Source organism: Notolabrus celidotus, chromosome 17 (assembly GCF_009762535.1).
Source record: "Notolabrus celidotus isolate fNotCel1 chromosome 17, fNotCel1.pri, whole genome shotgun sequence".
In the NCBI taxonomy this organism is placed as follows: Eukaryota; Metazoa; Chordata; class Actinopteri; order Labriformes; family Labridae; genus Notolabrus; species Notolabrus celidotus.
In genome coordinates this window covers 16817557-16835572 of record NC_048288.1, presented here as the reverse complement: position 1 = coordinate 16835572, position 18016 = coordinate 16817557, and the positions used below count along the sequence as shown (strand labels likewise).

The following is an 18016-nucleotide window of genomic DNA, read 5'->3' as shown; positions in this document are numbered from 1 at the left end:
CACAGTCTCTGGCTCACTGGAGGATGCAGGGAATGTTGTTTACCCTGACTTCCCTCACCAACTTCCCCTCAACTCCTGCTAAACGCTGCTGTCTGTTTGTGCTCTTTGCCTCCACAGTGGAGCCTAAAACATGGAAATTCTCGGGTAGGAGGGGGAGGTTGATGGAGCCATAATGGCTGTCAGACCCGGCACATGGGAGTTAAAACCTGAACTCCTGCATGCAGACGAGGTCCAACAGGGCACACTTAACACCAAGACACCTCCATGTGCGATAGCATGTGTATGTACACACATGCAACAATATTGTGCAGCCCTCCCAGACTTGCACGCCTGCTCCTCCCCCCTCCCTCCAGCCAGAGAGGGAGGAAAGCGTGTTTCCCAGCTCCCTTCTTGGAGGTCAGAACTCACTGGAGCTCTCTGAAGTACAGAAACCTCAAAAACTCACGATTCAGTTCTCAAATGTGGGGCAAGTGTTCATGTTACCGCAGTCAGGCAATATCTAACAAGTGGCGTATTATATTCTGAGAGATCCCAGCTGGGAGGGAAAGAGCGACTTTGAAAAAAGCAGTGAAGAGAGACACGCTTATCTTAGCCTAGCTGCGTGCTTCGGGAGACCTTATTTGGCTACGTCTGAATAACATGCTATGAGGTTGGCAAAAACTCTGCCTCTGGCACTTTTCAGGCATCCTCTCTTTTCACAAAAGAGACTTGTTTAGTGAGCGGCATGTTTTCTGCCTCTGGATGTGAGTTTACTTTTTGAGGTGTTATTGGTGCTATTTAAAAATCATATAAAACCTGAGGGCAAATGTTTCACATATACTCCACCACACTGGTGCATTGAGAGGAGCTGATGTCTCTCTGACTGCTGTATGTCTTTTTTTTACATAAAATGAAGTGCTAAAACCCAAGAGAAAGATATCATATTCTAACTTCTAATTAAACTTTCATCGCTGTGTCTAAGCCTTTTTGTTCTTGTGTATACAAGCCAGCTCGCCTCATCTTTCATCTGTTGTCCTTACACTGTTTGTCTTTGCCTTAAAAATCCTGGGAATGTCTTGTCTGTGCTTCTTTGGCTGTTTGCTAACCACACAAATGTGCCGAGTCGTGTTTTAAGTTTGCATGTAACACGGGGAAGGGTCAGGGTCAACTTCAGCCCTGCTCTGACAGGCATTATGAACACAATGAGAGATGTCTGCCCTCAGCACTGATCAGCTGGATGGAAACTTGCACAAATATAATATAGAACACTAAAAAGATAATGTGTAATATGACATTATACCCAGGCCCACATACACTATGAAAAATTGGAATGTACTGAGTGAGGAAGCATTGCTTGTTTACAAAAAGTAGGTTATTCTAAATTTTGTGATAAATTCAGACTGGTGGTTTTAGGTCTTTGTTTTAAGTGACATATAATGAAAACTATGAAAAGTAAATTAATAAGTTTCACATTAATAACACCTGAGTCCTGTCAACACTCTTGAGCAGACAAAGGACTTCAGCCGCGAAAGCAAAATGAGCTGACACGTAAGGAACAAGTTTTTAGTTTAGGATCCCTTCAGTGTCCATTGCTCACGATGCTTAGAGTAAATGCTACTGTTAAATCTGTTCACATTAATTGCTATGAATATTAAGATCAGTCTGTTGCAGCCAAGCAGCGACCTTCGGTCTCAAACTATGAAGCCCATGCGGAAGTGTTATAAACTGCAATTCATTGAGAATCCACTTGAGGATGGCTGCAGAAACACCGGAAACCACATAGCCATATATGGGAAAAAGACGATCTTTGCAGCATTAATAAACATGTTTACAGCCTGGTTAAAAAAATGGGGGGGTGGGGATTTTCTAACATGGCGGTTCAGAAGATATTAAGATTACGAGTTTTTGCCCAAATAAGGACATGACTGACTTGACTCCCGGTCGGGAACACATAGCTGTTGGCTAGGAAGCTTAAACTCCGCCTCTTTACGTCACACTCTGCCTGGTTGAGTTCCGCATTTTCAATATGGCTGCCACCGTCGATTGGCTTCAAAACAGCGCTCAGGAACAGATGGGTGACGTCACGAATACTACGTCCATATTGTATATCTATGGTTGCAGCACTAACTTACCTGCTGGTGTTCTACCATACTCTCTGGATGTCCAAAAAAAAAAAATCCTTCTTTCAGTCAAACAACATTGACTAATATTTTGTAAAACACTCAAACTTTTTCAGCATTTTAGACAAACATTTTTACAATCCCTCACTAAGATCACTTCCCAGTGATAGCTGAGATGTTTAAAAATAATCAGAATATTTCCTATGTTACTTGGCACCACTTCTAAACAGGCTGGTTGACTTATCAAAAAGAGGAGGAGAAGGGTCGAGACATTCATTTTGGAGAAGGCTTTTAGGGTCATTCTTCTGCCTTTAGCTGAATCTAAACAAGAGTCTGGATGTAATTTTTATTAGAAGGTTAGTTCTTGAGTCAATTTCTTTCACAGCTTTCAAACTTTTCATGTGAGCCTCCTGCAGCGTGATCTTTACAGAAATTGTTTTCAGAATCCCTTTTCATTCGCTAAACACGACCTTGATATATGGGGCTTAAAAGTGCTTCAGACTTCTCAGCAGTTGCTGTATTTATCAAAGCTTCATTGTGTTTAGTTGCAGGGAGGCCTTAAGTGCTTAGTTGAGGGATGTAATGTTGCCATTGGTTCATTATGGATGTAAACAAGATGATCCAAAATAATTGCAAGTGTGGCTTAGGAAACCTCTGTGGCACACCATTATGATTTTACTAAGGAGCACACATTGAACAAATTTAGATGCATCCATTGCACCAGAGTATTTATGCTTACATTTACTTTTACTTTGATTCAGCCAGGCAGACGCCCACAAACATAATGTAGTGATTTTGCTGCAGATAAAATAGAAAAATGGCTCACCCCTACAAAGCACATGCCACTCAGTGGTATGCCGTACATCCAGTGTTTCCCTTTTGCTTATTTCTGCACAATACGCAGCTCTTTGAAGCTACAAAAATCTTTTTTAATGTTCAGTTTTATGTAACCAAAATATAAACTCCCAAAGCAGGGGATTTCTGGAGGGCGCAAAACCTTGTTCTGCAATAAGATCTAACGAGATCCATTACACAAGCCACTAATAGTCGGATATAATCTGACCTTTGGAGCAGCGGAAAGGCTGTCAAGTTGTGCGGTTCATGCTCAGGTTTTTAATGTCGAGCCTGCCCTGCGAGACTTTCATCTGAACAAACTTACAGGAGCATGTGTGCTTGCAGCTGTAACCCCTTTGCTGAGGCATGGTTTGGAAGGGTAAAGTGGGACACACACACACACACACACACACACACACACACACACACACACACACACACACACACACACACACACACTCATACACATACACTGAGGACCACATGCTAGTGTTGCATGAGACTGTCATAGCATAGCCATTGTATAGCCTAACAGCTAGGTTGTGGAGTACAGTGGCTGCTGCTGTCATGGCAATAAGGTTCAAGTGTATTAAAACATTGTTCCTGTTCCTGCTGCCAACTGTTACCTCTCCTGTTCTTTATACTCCCCCAGCCGCTCATCTGTATCATGGGCTCTGATGATGAGATGCTGCAGGAAGCTGCTGCTGGCTGTGTGCGCAACATACGACTGCTGGCCCAGGCTAATAGAGAGGACCTATTATTTCATCAGCATTGAAGGATCGCATCATACCTGGAGGCCAGTTCACCATATTCAATGGCTGCCTCTTCCTTCTGGCTTCACACTCTACATGGGAAGCACATGTGGTGTTATCGAGTTGTACTGCTGAGTTTGAAATTGTTTTAATTGTATTATCACACAGAATCTGATGAATCAGTATAATTTCATTACCTCTTAATCAATCCTAAACATTGGGCAATGTTTTCTGACCTCATTCACAATCCTTACCTGTAGTCTCAGCTGAGACTAACAGGATGTTAGTGTCACACATGTTGGTACCACCAGTGTTTTAAGTAAGTTGTATCAAATCTGTTGTATTAAACACATAAATAAAGTTATGTTGATTGGTTGATTGATGTATTTATTTACTGGCTTGCGTCCACTCTAGAGATCTATCCTGACCTCCTTGTGTATCAGTTACCTCATCTGCAGTTCAAACAAACATTTTAGGTAGCCCTCCTCTAACTCTCTGACAGCCATGATACAAATGAATGCCTCTTTTTCATGTTTGATCTTTCACCAAATACTGCATTTGTTGTTTAGCGTGAACACTTGTGAAGGAGCGTTCCTAAAGTAATCCACATGAGACCACCATATCCAAACAAGGCGCACATCTGTTTGGGTTGCTCAACCTCCTTTTTTTCTGTTTGTGTACTTTTGTCCTCTAAAAGTATTTGTAACAGCCAGACTTAGAAAAACTGATGCCATGTAACTAACTTGCTCATAGTTATATAGCACCAGTTTAGAAAACAGGGAGTCTGCTACTGTTTTGTTTGTTTTTTCTTTACTGTTAAATACTTGATTCTGATTGGTCAGGACTTGTTGAGACCCCCTTGAAAACGAGATGCTGCATCTCAAGGGGCTATCCTATAATAAATAAATTCCAAATTGGTCAAACCCAGATAACAACAGAGGTTAATTTTCAACAGGAAAAGCAATACCATGGACAACTTGATCAACAAGAACATTACAGTCTATCTAAGGTAAGGAGTCCTGCACATTTCACCTCTACCTGTTGACACTGTGGTAAAAACTTTAGTATCCGCAGGCACAGATTTGTGAGCAGCCTGAGGAGCTACTGGACCCCAACCATCCCTGGTAGGGAACAATGGAGCAACATCCTGTCCTGCAATCCAGACGATGGTTGCACGGCTGGTGAGAGCATCTCTATAAAGTAACTTAAATGAAGAGCGGAAGTGATTAAAGCAACAATGTTCAAAATTATGAAATTTGCCTCATTTGTCTTCAAAGGTGTCAACTGTAAAGCCCAGAGAAGAAGGAGCGCTGAACGAAGACAGAAGTGTCACCATAAATATTCCTGCAGAAGTCCTGTTCCCCTATGCCCCGGTTTGGCCTCGTGGTTAATAGGGGTGAGTATTGGCAAGAACCTCACGATACGATACGCATCACGATACTTGGGTCACGACACGATAGTATCATGATAGATCATGATATCACAATAGTGTGATAAATTGCAATATTCTACATAGTTAACCAAGAAAAAATAGAGATGTGTATATGTAAATCACACAATATTGCTCAAAATTGAAAGGACAAATGAAGTCAAAACTATTTGATTGAAAACAATTTTTCCACTTTATTGTTTTTGAAATACTGAAGCCGTATTTTAGTTCCAACTCGGCCAAAATATGATAATTTTTAGGAAAAACTGATATTAAGAGTTGAAATATTGATACTATATCGGAAGTCAAAGTATCGCGATATATTGCTGTATCGATATTTTTTCACACCTCTAGTGGTTAAGGCACCCCATGTACAGAGGCTATAGTCTTCAAGCAGGCAACCTGGTTTCTAATTCAACTTGTCAACTTGTTCATGTCTTTGGCAGGCAGGTAAGAAGCGGAATAATGTATAATGGATGGGTTGTTTTTCTGATCAGAATCCCAACACCAGCTCACCCACTCACTATACACTATATCCTTCATTTACCACATGATGTTATGAACACATTATTCAAGAACACGTACTGTGAGTGGTCTATATTCAGTTTGCCTATAATATAATTCCACGTGTTTTCTCCAACAACAGTGAATTATGTGTGTATCGTCCTCATTACTCATAATTCAGTTAGAGTATTTTCAGATTTTGCAGGGCTTTTCTTTTATTAAGAACAGATTTTACAAACAGGCTCATTATTTTTGTCGGTCAAAAATAAGATGTCCAGAATTTGGGATCATGTGTGTACCAGAGCACTTACATAGCATTTAGTCAGCACCAACTATAAAACAACTTCATGAGGGATTCTGGGAAATCCCTCATTAAAGCTCATTGTTTAGCTTTTTCCCTACAAGTGGTGGTTGTCTTTTGTTTTTGAATATTTTTTTAAGTTTTTTTTTTTCTAATTCTAATCCTGTGTTTTCCATTTAATTGCCATATTTAGGCACTGCAGTGGTAACAGTGTGAGTACAGCTGATCCCTTTTTCTTCTGTTCTTGTTTATTATAAACAGACCATGTCAGGCTTGACAGCATTTTGCATGTCAGATTCAGTGGGAGACTGTTGGCCTCCTCCACTGCTGCCCTCACCATGCCTGTCAGCCTCACTGTCTCTCTGATCCCTCTGTCCTGGTCCCAGTTAGCTTAGATGCTCAGCACCCAACCACAGAAGCTGCCACTAAATCTCCTGGGACTTTTATCATTAATATCAGCAGCGCGCTAAAATAGAAAATTAGCTAAACACTGAAAATATGTGGTTGAAAATCTTCATCACTCTTTGAAGTTTAAACACTACCAGCTGTCAGCAGGGTTCACTGAGAGAGCACGGATTGAGTGGAAGCCTCACTACAATGAAGAGGCAACTTCCTCCAAAAACACAAATCTATGAGCTGAGAGAAGCCACTGTCTCCAAACCAGTCAGAGCAAATAAACTCACAATGATTAATGGCTTTTTAATTCCACACTGCCAGTTTTATGGCCTCTTCAACATGCACAGTGTCAAAACTGATTCTCTAGAAACAGAAAAAAAGAAAAGCATTTATTCATTTCAACAACGAGGGAAACATTTTGTTTTTCTTTTTGTGTTGCAGCTAAGCTTTCCCTTCTCTCATCATCTTCTTTTTTTTATTACATCAAGCTCTCTTATTTCCCCTTATTTAAGTGAATTTCCCTGTCAGTTCTATGATTTAGTAGTAGGAAACTTCTTTCCAAAAGTCAGATGAGAAGCTCAATATCAATCTCACTTTGGTTTGTTTTAAAGATTATTTTGGGGCTTTTCATGCCTTTGTTGAGAGGAGAGGAGAAGAGAGAGTAAGGCTGGAAACAGAGGCGAGAGAGTGACAAGAGGGGCAGATGACATGAGGCAAATAGCCCAGGGGTGGCAATTCAAACTGCTTGAAGGACTGTAACCTCTGTGAGTTATACCGGCACCCACCGCTTTTTGTTTTATGTGGCAAATGTGAAGTGGATGTATTATTACTATCACCGCATGTGTGTGAAATAGAGCAGGGTAGCTGATTGCTACCTGCAAAGTAAAAATGCATGCCAAGCAACTTCCCTCCAACTAACAACTTAGCACATTGTATCTGATTTAAAATATACAAAAAGGATTTAGTGGTTTTGGAGGGAATTACATGTTGGAATGATTTCTTGACCAAAAAACAAATTCTCCATCCAGCCTGTCCTTCTGAGTGCCAGGCAGTTGTTTACCAGAAATTTATTTCAGAACATGACTTCCCCTAAAACCACAACTTGTCCTGATTGCATTTCTCTTTGAATATGGATTAAACAAACCAAGATACAACATGCTAATTAACCATGCTGCTTGGCGTATTTTCTCTGTTTTAACACAGCCACTTTGGCTGCTTCTTCCCTCTTTCTCTCTTGTCTGCCAAACTTTAGGCCAAGCTAGATAACCACATCCTGGCTTTGGCCCTATACTTAATGCACAAACATGAGTTTGGTATGGATTTTCTCATCTCACACTTTGGGAAAACAATAAATATATTTTTTTCAAAGTTCAACAAATCTTTCATGAAAATAGGTAGAAAAGTATGCCACTCTGTTTCCATAAGTTTTAGTAAATCAAGGCTACTGTTGTCTTTCTGCTGAAACCTGACTTTGCATACATAATCCAAACAAGAACCCAGTTGCTTTGATTTTGGTAAAGGATTAGAGGAAAATGTAGTTAACACAATGATTTTGGCTGATTTTTTGGCTACGATTTTCTTTGCATACATGGAATTGGTTTCTTATACGGTTCAAGATGCCGAGCAATAAAAAGAGGACAACAGATTCTTTCTTTGCAGACTGGCTCCTATCATATCTGAGTTAAACATGATGAGCCTTGATTTGCAATATTTAAACACTTGTTGGCAAACTGTGCTTTTCTTTCCTTTTCAAACCTGATGTCAAACCTTGCAGAACACAGAGGAGACGCTGGAAGGAAGTAGAAAGTTTGTTTCAGGAGCCTGGCCCTCAGGCCTATTGGTCATAAAGCCACAGTTTGAATGTATTAGTCGAGCCACAAACCCTCTGAGAAAAGAAACTGCCACTTTCTTTGGCTCCCCGTCCAACACAGGGACATTATTCACGGGAAATTAGAGGTTATATGCCTCCACGCCTCGGTAGAGGCAGCAATTACGTCCTACTCTGGCCATTCAAGATCTGATGCTTTTCATCGCTTCACGGAAGGGATAGAAATAGTGGAGGGATATCCCTGATGCTGTTGCTCCTGTTTGTTGGGACATTTGGGTTCAGGCATCTGCCCCACCCCGGTATCTCATCTGGTCTGTCTCACCAGTGGCCCGACCTTCACCCTGTCAGGACTCCAGTAGAGGTTTCCCTTAGGTCAGGGTGATGGATGCAACCACACTCGATGACTTTATTACACATTGCAAGACTTATGTGTGGAAATATCCGCTCTACAGTCAAGAAATTGGTCTGTCCGCATTCTGGGTGGACAGAGTAATAAATTTATATATCACTTATTTTTATAGTAACCCAGCTGTGTATTGTGATACCAGCTTTATTGTTTTCAAATGGAACTGCTCTTTTGAAGTTTTTTAAAAGATCCCACATACCCTCCAGTGTTCTGTAGCTATATTTTATAAAAGAAATTAATGAATAGTAAAAGTTCTTTCCAAATATAAGAAGTGGCTTTTCTGTCCACTTTAGTGTCCAAGGACCATTTTTAATATAAAATCCCAAACTGTTGCACAGCAGCAGCAGCATGGTTTGCTTGTGATGTTGCCATTAAAAACATGCGCGTACACAACAGCCTCTCAGAGCCCCATCCAAACACAGAGCAGTGCTCTCTGCTCGCCGAGCACCAGGGGTGAACACAGCCTCTCTTCTCAATCTGTGAATTAGCTTTTTTTTTTTTATCATTACAGCATGCTCTCACCAACAGGTTTTCTGGAGTGAGCCTCGCGTGTCACTCTCAGCCACTGTTTGCTCAGTGGCCTCTCTCTCTGCGCTCGTTTCCTTCCTTGAGTCATTCACAACATCACCCCACTCCATACTCCCCAGAAAAGCTTTCCTGTGATACCTTTGCATTTCTCATCATTTTTTCAGGAGTTATTAAAAACGGCTTGCACTGTACTAATAAATTTAGACATTCACTCCCGTAACACGTAAATAACAAGTCAGTATGACATTGAATAAACATAGTAATGTGTGAACAAGTACTCTGTCCTGCGGGTCAGGCTGCAAGATTGATGTCTATGTAAATATGTCAAAAATGTAAGCGGTGCCATCATTGGTCATGACAGCTATGGCCATGTACTTTAACTAGGTTTGGCTTTACAGGACATAGCAGTACACTGTTTGGTGAGCTCCAGAACCATACAGGTGAGGGGATGTTTGAGCTCATTTAGGCTGCTAAATTGTTGATTTGGGGAAGTCTGCTTAGCCAGTATATCTCATAAATCAGTAAGCATAAATAAATAAATAGCAATATTTTTGTTTAGAGGTAGAATTCAGAGTGGGATCACATGTAGTCTTAATCTTGAGGTTAAATCCATAGACTCTATGCAACATGCATTTTTTCTAAGTGATGAGTTTTTTGACACCAAAAGATAGCGACTACTCAAGGAATCAGCACAGAGGTGAAGTAAAAACCATAGCCTATAGCTGTCTTGTTAGGACAACTTATGCATGACATTATGCTTTAATAAAAGAAAAACCTCTTTCAGTTGTTATAAATATTGACCTGAGATATACAGACCTAAACCTGTGTTGCACCTGACTTTAGATATGTTTATTTCTGCAGTAAAAAAAGACATTTTGATATGCGCTGTAATGGGGACTCCTTGTCATTTGGACACAGCCTTGAGTGGAAACTTGAGGAACTACATTATTTTGTATTTTTGCATTTGTTACATACTTCAACACCAATACTATTACTTTAAAGTGTCCATTGATAGAGAACTTCTTGCTCTGTAAGGTGGCAGGATTCAAACATGCGTGGGGTGACCACCCTGTTAATCTTTCTTTGATTTCAGCTGATTCTTCACCATTTGCAGGCTTTACATTCTAATTTCACGAAGTGCCCAAAAATAGCATTTTCCAAAAGGCCTCTTATTTGTTCAGGTAGCGTTACCCTTAGTTGACATGTTATCATGAACTATAGGTAAATATGTTAGAGCCATGATGGACAGTCCAAAGCAAATACCGGTAGGGAAAGGAAATATCTTGTTTCTTTATATGAGACACCTGACTAAATGCGGGGTGAATTTATCAACTTTAGTGAACATGTAAGTGTTGACTTCCGTGTGATACAAATCCAGTAAAAATATTCTTTGAGTGTAGAAAACCCTCCCAGAGACGCCAGGGAATGAACCTGGCACCTCATACATGCTAAGAATGCGCTCTACCACTGAGCTACATCCCCAGCCGCTCATAAGGAAAAGCTCTACCGTATGCCAATAAGCCAAGATTTCTTCAATCAAATGTCCAGCTTCTTCTTTTGATGCAGAAACCCCCATACCTCACAACCTCAAAGTGTCTGTTGTTGGAGAACTTGTTGCTGGCAAAGGGGAAAACAGACATGCGTTGTTGGCAGGATTCAAACCTGCACGGGGAGACCCCAATGGATTTCTAGTCCATCGCCTTAACCACTCGGCCACAACAACCACTTTGGCAGTGCTTCTTTGGTTTTTCTGTGAATTCTTCAGCACATGCAGCCTTTATGTTGTCTTTTGACAAAGTGCCTGAAAATCCTCTTCTCCAAATAGCATCTTACGTGTGAGGGCAGTTGTTCCCCTCGTCACAAAACACAGGCAAGTACGTTGTAGCCACGACAGTGGGTCCACAGAAAACAGTGGTCAAGGAAAGGCACTCTTTCCTCTTCTTTCTGAGAAATCTGCCTGATTGCAAGTGTGTGGCGCAATGCCTGCAACCCATGGCTTTTATTTGTGTAGGCCAAGTCAAGCACACCCGCTCATTTCTGTAGGCCTGATGGAGATGCCGGGGATTGAACCAGTGACCTCATACATGCAAAGCATGCACTCTACCAATGAGCTACATCCCCCCTGTACAAGAACATAAGACAGCTCCAGCACCATATTTGCCCCTGGGGTGGTCCAAGGTCCACTAGTAGCTCTATGGCTTTGGGTGGAACCTTTTCCAGTGGCTACACAAAGCACACGTGTACGATTTCCAGACAATCGGAGATACAGGATGACAGATGTGCGTCCATCAAGCAAGTCTAAGGCTAGCTGGAGTCACAGCGTCCACATGGCTAGAGGTGCGAGTGGCTGTGCAAAGGGCCTGGGAATACACGTTATATCTGAGTGCCTCTGTGGGCAATGGAAGAACCTGTCACAGTCAAACTTTAACAGTGCAGCAGACAGAGCAACAAAAGAAGCATTGCCGGCAGGATTCGAACTTGCGCGGGGGAACCCCAATGGATTTCTAGTCCATCGCCTTAACCACTGGGCCACGACAACTCAGTCTTTGATTTTCCACCAATTCTTCACAACATGCAGCCTTTACATACTCATTCATTTGACAAAGTGCCTTGCCCTTTCCTTTGAAAAATCATCTTATTTGTATGCGCAAGATGTCCCCTTAACCTTGGCATGATATAAAAGTGAAATACAGGCAATTATTTTCTAGCCCTGAACCATATCCAAAGAAAATACTCTTGGAAAATCAAAGACATTGTGTTCATTCAGAGAGACTTCATGCAGCATGTTGATCATTACGTTAGTCATTGCTTTCATGTATTATTGTAATTGCTGGACCTTGTTCAATTCAATGAGTCTCTGAGAGTTGAAGACCCACCAAGAGAAACCCTCATGGAGATGCCGGGGATTGAACCCAGGACCTCATACATGCGAAGCATGCGCTCTACCACTGAGCTACATCCCCACCTGCTCATAAGGAAAAGCTCCACAATGATATCTGGCGCAAGGTTGTATGCAAACCGTCCACAATTCCTTTTTCAACAGCTAAACAAAGTTGACTTATCAACCATCCAAAGAACAATTCTGGTCAAGGACATTCTCCTTTCCATGAAGCCTGTCTTTATTGCCACATATTGATCATTCCCTTTGGTCCAATGGTTCCATCTGTCATGCTCATTTCTGTATGGTCCAAGATCAGCTCAAGTTGAAGGCTCATCAAGAGAAACCCTGATGGAGATGCCGGGGATCGAACCCAGGACCTCATACATGCGAAGCATGCGCTCTACCACTGAGCTACATCCCCAGTACATGAAGCAAATACAACTGATTGGCCGAATCTATTAGTCAATCAGTTCTGAGGAATGCTATCTCTCACCTCAGAACTTTTCATGTAGTGTTATTATCAAGAGTTCACAATGTGATCTTCTCATTACAAAGTCTTTTACCAGGCAGGAGATGCCAAATTGGTATTCCAGTCATTTACAAAATAATTTGAGAATACAGTGATCCACAGTCCCACTGTTATACATTTTGTTTACATCTGTCTCGGTACTGGAATGCAAATGTCATGCTACTGCAATGGCCAGGAGTCAACTGCTTCGAAGGCAGCTATTCTCACCACTATACCACAATCGCCAAACATTTACTCAGTGAGTTTGACTTTTGGCCACAAGGTGCCCTTGATGACACAATCAACGCACCCGACTAGCTGAGATTCTGCTACAATGATGACCATTGGCAAGAGTACCTTCAGTTGAGGGTCAAGCTTCTTCTTTTGACGCAGATACCTACATATCTCCACATAAAGTCTGCTGTTGGAGTAGGTGGTGCTCCTAAAGTTGAACAATTTTGTTCGTTGTTGGCAGGATTCGAACCTGCGCGGGGAGACCCCAATGGATTTCGAGTCCATCGCCTTAACCACTCGGCCACAACAACCACATCAAAGAGATTGATTTCAAGACCTCATGACTGGACTTGGACCTGGACTCAAATATCAAACATCAAACATCAGTGTTCCAAAGATGGAGTGGAGGACTCAGACTTGTTTATTGATAAAGACTTTTCAATTTTTTAATTCTTTAATTTTTTTTAACTAGTCCCCAATTATTTATCTTTCAACAAGGGCACCTACATGCACTATCATGCACTGTGTTCATTAACAGTAACTGCCAGTATGTCTAAAGAGGGGTCAGGAATAGTGCACTCTGCATCAAGGATTTAACAGTGTTGGAGGCTCAACTCTGATTTAAACAAAGGTAATGGGGACTTAACTCAGACTTAACTGATTCTTCTTTAGTGACTGAGACTTGGACTGGAACATTAGGGACTTAAGCCTAGACTCAGACTTGATGTTTGGTGACTCAATTTTGGCACTGTTCAATACGACCTACACAGATGAAAAGGAGTCCTAGACACTTCTTCGAAGCACTCTTTATTTATATCAAATGAGCAAGGCTAATGCATATGTATTAAGTCATGTACTAGCAGTTAGCTTATCAACGTCAGTGGTCAACTGATCAGATCTGCATGTATTCACTTTAGCCACCAAGCTTCCAACTCCATGATTTTTGAAGAAGCATTGTGCTTACCTGCACAGGACTGTGAGTCTTTAAACACAATGCTGACATTTTCTTCAATGAGCGCAAGCAGTGGAGCAGATTGGAGAAGGCAGCATGCAGAACTTCTATCAGATTAGTCATCCCGTGCTCATTGTGAACTCTTATGACACTCGGTATCCAAGCATTTCTAATGAAACACCCTTTACTCACCGGACCTGATGTCTGTGTGTCTGTTGTAGTCAGTGTGAGGAGGAGAAACGTAGGGGATGGAGTTCAGGATATGCCTGTCAACCACATTAACAGATCAGAGCCCCTTTTTTCTGTGCATGACCTTGAAATTGAGGAAATTGTGAAATTGTAGACACTCCACTGATTTGATGAACTTGGAAGGTATGACTCTTGCTTGGATAAAATTGCTCTGATTAGCCTCAAAGACATCTTTTAAAAAGAACAACCTGTGAGCAGTTGTTTTTGTATGCCGTAACTTTCTCACCCTTTGTGATGTGACATGCGAGGATGTTTAGTTATGTGTTCACAGAAGTTTAAGTGTAACCTAAAGCCTTTCTGGACCTCTCCTCTCCATCTTGCACTTTGATAGAACTGAAGAGGAGGTGATACTGATAGCCAACAGACAGTTATATTCATTTGCAGACACAAAGGATAACGTCAAGAAAAGATGCTAAAAATTTTCCTCACACAGACAGTGATGAGTTGGCACACGCTCCCAGACGCACAGCTGTGCGCCATAAGCCCGGCCAGGTTTCCCCTGGCTGGATCAGGAACCAACCTGAGAGCTCCGTATGGCACGGCACCAAAAATTATATTATCCCAGAGTTTTCATCACAGTCTTTTCATCAAGCTATCACAACTCTGGACCTGAGGGGAAGACATGCAACAGAGGGGAATAGCACCAAATCAACAAATCATCAGCAAGGCATTATAGAACATCCTATTTAAATCTGTAACTGATTACTCGCTCGGAGACACGAGCACAAAGTACAAAACTGTAAAGAATGCCGCAGGATTGAGTTTCTTCACAGAATTAAGAATAATATTTGTAAAAGTGGACAATTGGGCAAATGTCCAACATGCATTTTTCTGCTTTAGTGTGGTGTATCCTTTTCATGTGGTTAGTATTCTCTGCTGTTTAACCGCAGGACTGTAATATTTTTAGTATTTTGATGCTCCTGCTTTAATTCTGACTTTTATAAATGTCCTCTCCCCCTGTGCCTTACATAAATAACCCCCTGTTCCAGTCTAGCTCACTGCTGTCTGTCAGTTTGCCCAAGCACTCCCAAATACTTCAGACCTCTGCAACGGTCTGCTCACAAAGAAAAATACCTGGAGACTCAACAAGCAGAGATAGTAGGACCAGAGTTATAGAGGTGATGACACTTGAATAACTGAAACCTTTCACCCTGGCATTATTAATGACACAGTAAAACGTAATTCTTTGTTATTCTAACATGAGTGGCTCTGGCACGGCTTGGGCTCACAAAAAGCACACTTTGTCAGACTTAATTCAGCTTGGATCATCAGTGTAAGAAAATGAGAGGGTCCAGTTCACTGTGAAAGCATGTTTTCTGACAGATGTATCCATCACCTTGTACACTGGATACCGTACTGGCATCTCCTCCCTGTGAAGTTCCCTGTTTAGTAGCCATTTGTGTATCCTTGGAGAGCTGTTTTTAGAGAGACAACAGAAGACTGGAGGCTTTAAAGAGTATCAGCTGTTTTTTCCCCTCTGTAATTTTCATGGAGCAATCCTGGTGACTTCTAATGGTGCTGGGTTTGGACTCTTGATTGCTTTCTGAAGACATGGACGGACAGCATGCGTTATACGACTCGCTGATTAGTGTCCCAAATGTTTAACTCTCTCTGAAAACAGTAATTGGGTCATTTTAAACAACCTGCAAATTTTCTCCTCAGTCACATTTTCCAGCAAAGCTGGCAAACTATCGAACAAATATGTCTGTGGCTTTACAAGTAGTCCGAGAGCTGCAGTGTGTAATTCAAAAGTGGTTTACATGAAGAAATTAAGTCCCCGTCTGGAGTGAAACATCGTCTTAAATGAGGGGCAGACGATGGGTGCAGAGACTGGGGTTTTAAAAAATAATTTGGATTGTAATAGCGTAAGGTGTTGACATTAAGCTTACAGTGATTTTTAGTAATGGCCACCTTTCATAGCAAGATCCTTTAATACACATTGAATGATGAAGTACCCCATGGCGAAAAAACTGGGTGTTTCCTGCTGGATCCATGATGCATGATGAATGTCTGCTTTCTTAATTATGCCTCTGAAGAGACACACACGTCTGGCACTTGTGGACAATTTTCATCCAGGACCTTTTGCTGCATCGTTTATACTACCTTGAGAATCAGAAACATTGAACTCCCTCCATAAGTAGTTGTGTTCTCTAAATGGGTCAGAGTTATATTGGAAGTTCCCGGAGAAAACAAATGTTATGAGAGCCAGAAAATAAAACTTTCACTACAACCGCTCCTCTGGCAGAACAGAGCAAACCCACATACAAATGAACTCCAGTAGATGTATTATAAAACAATACAAGAGTGAGTAACATGTATATAAAACATGTACAAAGAGATGGATACGATGACAGAGCTTCATGTTCCCAAAATTACCCCCATATACAACATATAAATTCAGTTGTGTTGTATTAAATGTTAGACTGACGTTACTCCTCCTCAGCATAGAAAAACTTAAGTGAAAATAAAGTTCCATATGTTGGGTTACATAGTCTAAGTTGTCCTCTAGGCTATAGAGATGTTTATCAGTATATGGATTTATTGGAGAATTGTGTTTTTTCTTTTGATTATTTTTCCACATTACAACTGTTACCTGCCCACTTAGCCATTTCCCAGTGTCATGTGATTCATCTATCAACCAATCATAGGCTTTGTTCCAACTTTCCACCAACTGGAGGCTCTGTTGCAAATGTGTCAGAGCTGATCTTACAGAATACTTTTACAGTAATATATTTACCAATACATTTTTCTGTGTAAATATGGATTCCATTGTAATGGGCAAGATCAGTGGGAAAGTAGCATTTCGTGAAATTTTACGTTAATTTCATCCCAATTTTACACTTTCAGTTTTGTATCTTAAAACAGAAATCAACTAGAAGTGTTAGAAAATAGTTTGCTCTGCCAATAGATGTCTCTCTTGGAGTTTTTGTCCCAGTTCCTCACAGTTGATGTGTAATGTGTGTTACTTAAAAAAAAGTCTTGAAACACTGCAACTTGCATTGCTTTAAAAATGTTTAAAGCTGCTCTGAAATCAGGCATTTAAGACTGTCCAACAAACCCAGAGAAAGCCTATTAAACCATGGAGGGTTTGAATAGTTTTATTTACTTGCATCTGTTGAATAAAAGGATTTGCATTTCTGGAAAGAACAACACGCAAAGAATGTTATCTGTTATGAACTTATCCTGCAAGTCCAAGGTGAAGTAACCCCATACTGACATCACAGTGACATCATCAGGGTTGCTTTCTCTGGTTTGACAGGTGTCCTGCAGGAACATGGAGGCAACAGCACTACTGTTTTCAGAAAAATATAGTTGCATCAAGTGATTATGATTCCTTAAAAAAATGCCATGCTCCTTGAACCAGAAATCTGATGGAATTTACTTTTGATTTATGATAACACATCCCAGAGTTCCCTTAACAGGTATTAGAATATCAGGTGTCACAAAAGAGTCTGTTTTTAACTGTTACAAAAATGGATTTCTCAGCTTCTATATCGCTTGAGCCCAAGAATTTGTTCAAATCTGCACAACCTCTTAGCTGTCTGCAACTTCAGACTCAAAATACTGCCTTATTGGTTTTGGTGCCAGGCTTCAAAAACCATTATTTGTCAAACCCAAGTGACTAGTAAAGCTACAAGGATTACAGGGCAAAGAAAGCAGATGCCAGTGTAAGTTATGGGCTCAAGTCTGAGACGAAACAGGGCCATGTTCAGAGATCTCCTGCAGGGTCCCTGCCACAACCCCTACAACGCTGGACATCATGATTAATGCTGTGCTGCTACCTGGTGAATCGTTTTGTACGCCCACACTGGACACCAGGCAGGAGGCTGACAAAGTGAGCCAAAACAGAGAATGATTAAGATGAAAGAGATGCTAAAGACGAGGCTCCATAATTTCCCATCCCCAGAGGGGGCCGCTCGGACCCTGGGGTTCAGATAACAGTGACAAGGTCATGGGAGGTAACAGAGGTTCACTTCAGGCGAGAAGGAAAACTTACATATTGTGTATGACCTAAGCAAATAAACCTTCCCGACCTTAATTAAAGTGATTACATGACTGGCCCTTTCATGGGATGTTTGCACAAGCTGTTGGTGAAAGTTGACTTCCTTGTTAAA

General features: G+C 41.2%; 2 protein-coding genes and 6 non-coding genes across 8 annotated transcripts in view; 2 read left to right on the top strand and 6 right to left on the bottom strand.

Annotated features, from left to right (window-relative positions):
• Positions 1–4063, top strand: part of armc4 (armadillo repeat containing 4) — a 42533-nt gene extending 38470 nt beyond the window's left edge. Inside the window, 1 exon segment of the mRNA XM_034706808.1 lies at positions 3586–4063. Coding sequence (XP_034562699.1) covers positions 3586–3708 — 123 coding nt within the window. The 3' untranslated portion in view covers positions 3709–4063.
• Positions 4064–4842: 779 nt separating this feature from the next.
• Positions 4843–18016, top strand: part of mkxa (mohawk homeobox a) — a 46548-nt gene continuing 33374 nt past the window's right edge. Inside the window, exons 1-2 of the mRNA XM_034707079.1 lie at positions 4843–4866; positions 4963–5081. The gene's annotated coding sequence lies outside the window, so the exon portion shown is untranslated. The remainder of the gene's footprint in view (positions 4867–4962; positions 5082–18016) is intronic.
• trnas-aga lies at positions 10719–10800 on the bottom strand. The gene has a single exon. It is a non-coding gene; the product is annotated as a tRNA-Ser (tRNA).
• Positions 11127–11198, bottom strand: trnaa-ugc. Its single transcript has one exon. It is a non-coding gene; the product is annotated as a tRNA-Ala (tRNA).
• Positions 11535–11616, bottom strand: trnas-aga. The gene has a single exon. It is a non-coding gene; the product is annotated as a tRNA-Ser (tRNA).
• On the bottom strand, positions 11969–12040 carry trnaa-cgc. The gene has a single exon. It is a non-coding gene; the product is annotated as a tRNA-Ala (tRNA).
• trnaa-cgc lies at positions 12308–12379 on the bottom strand. Its single transcript has one exon. It is a non-coding gene; the product is annotated as a tRNA-Ala (tRNA).
• trnas-cga lies at positions 12930–13011 on the bottom strand. The gene has a single exon. It is a non-coding gene; the product is annotated as a tRNA-Ser (tRNA).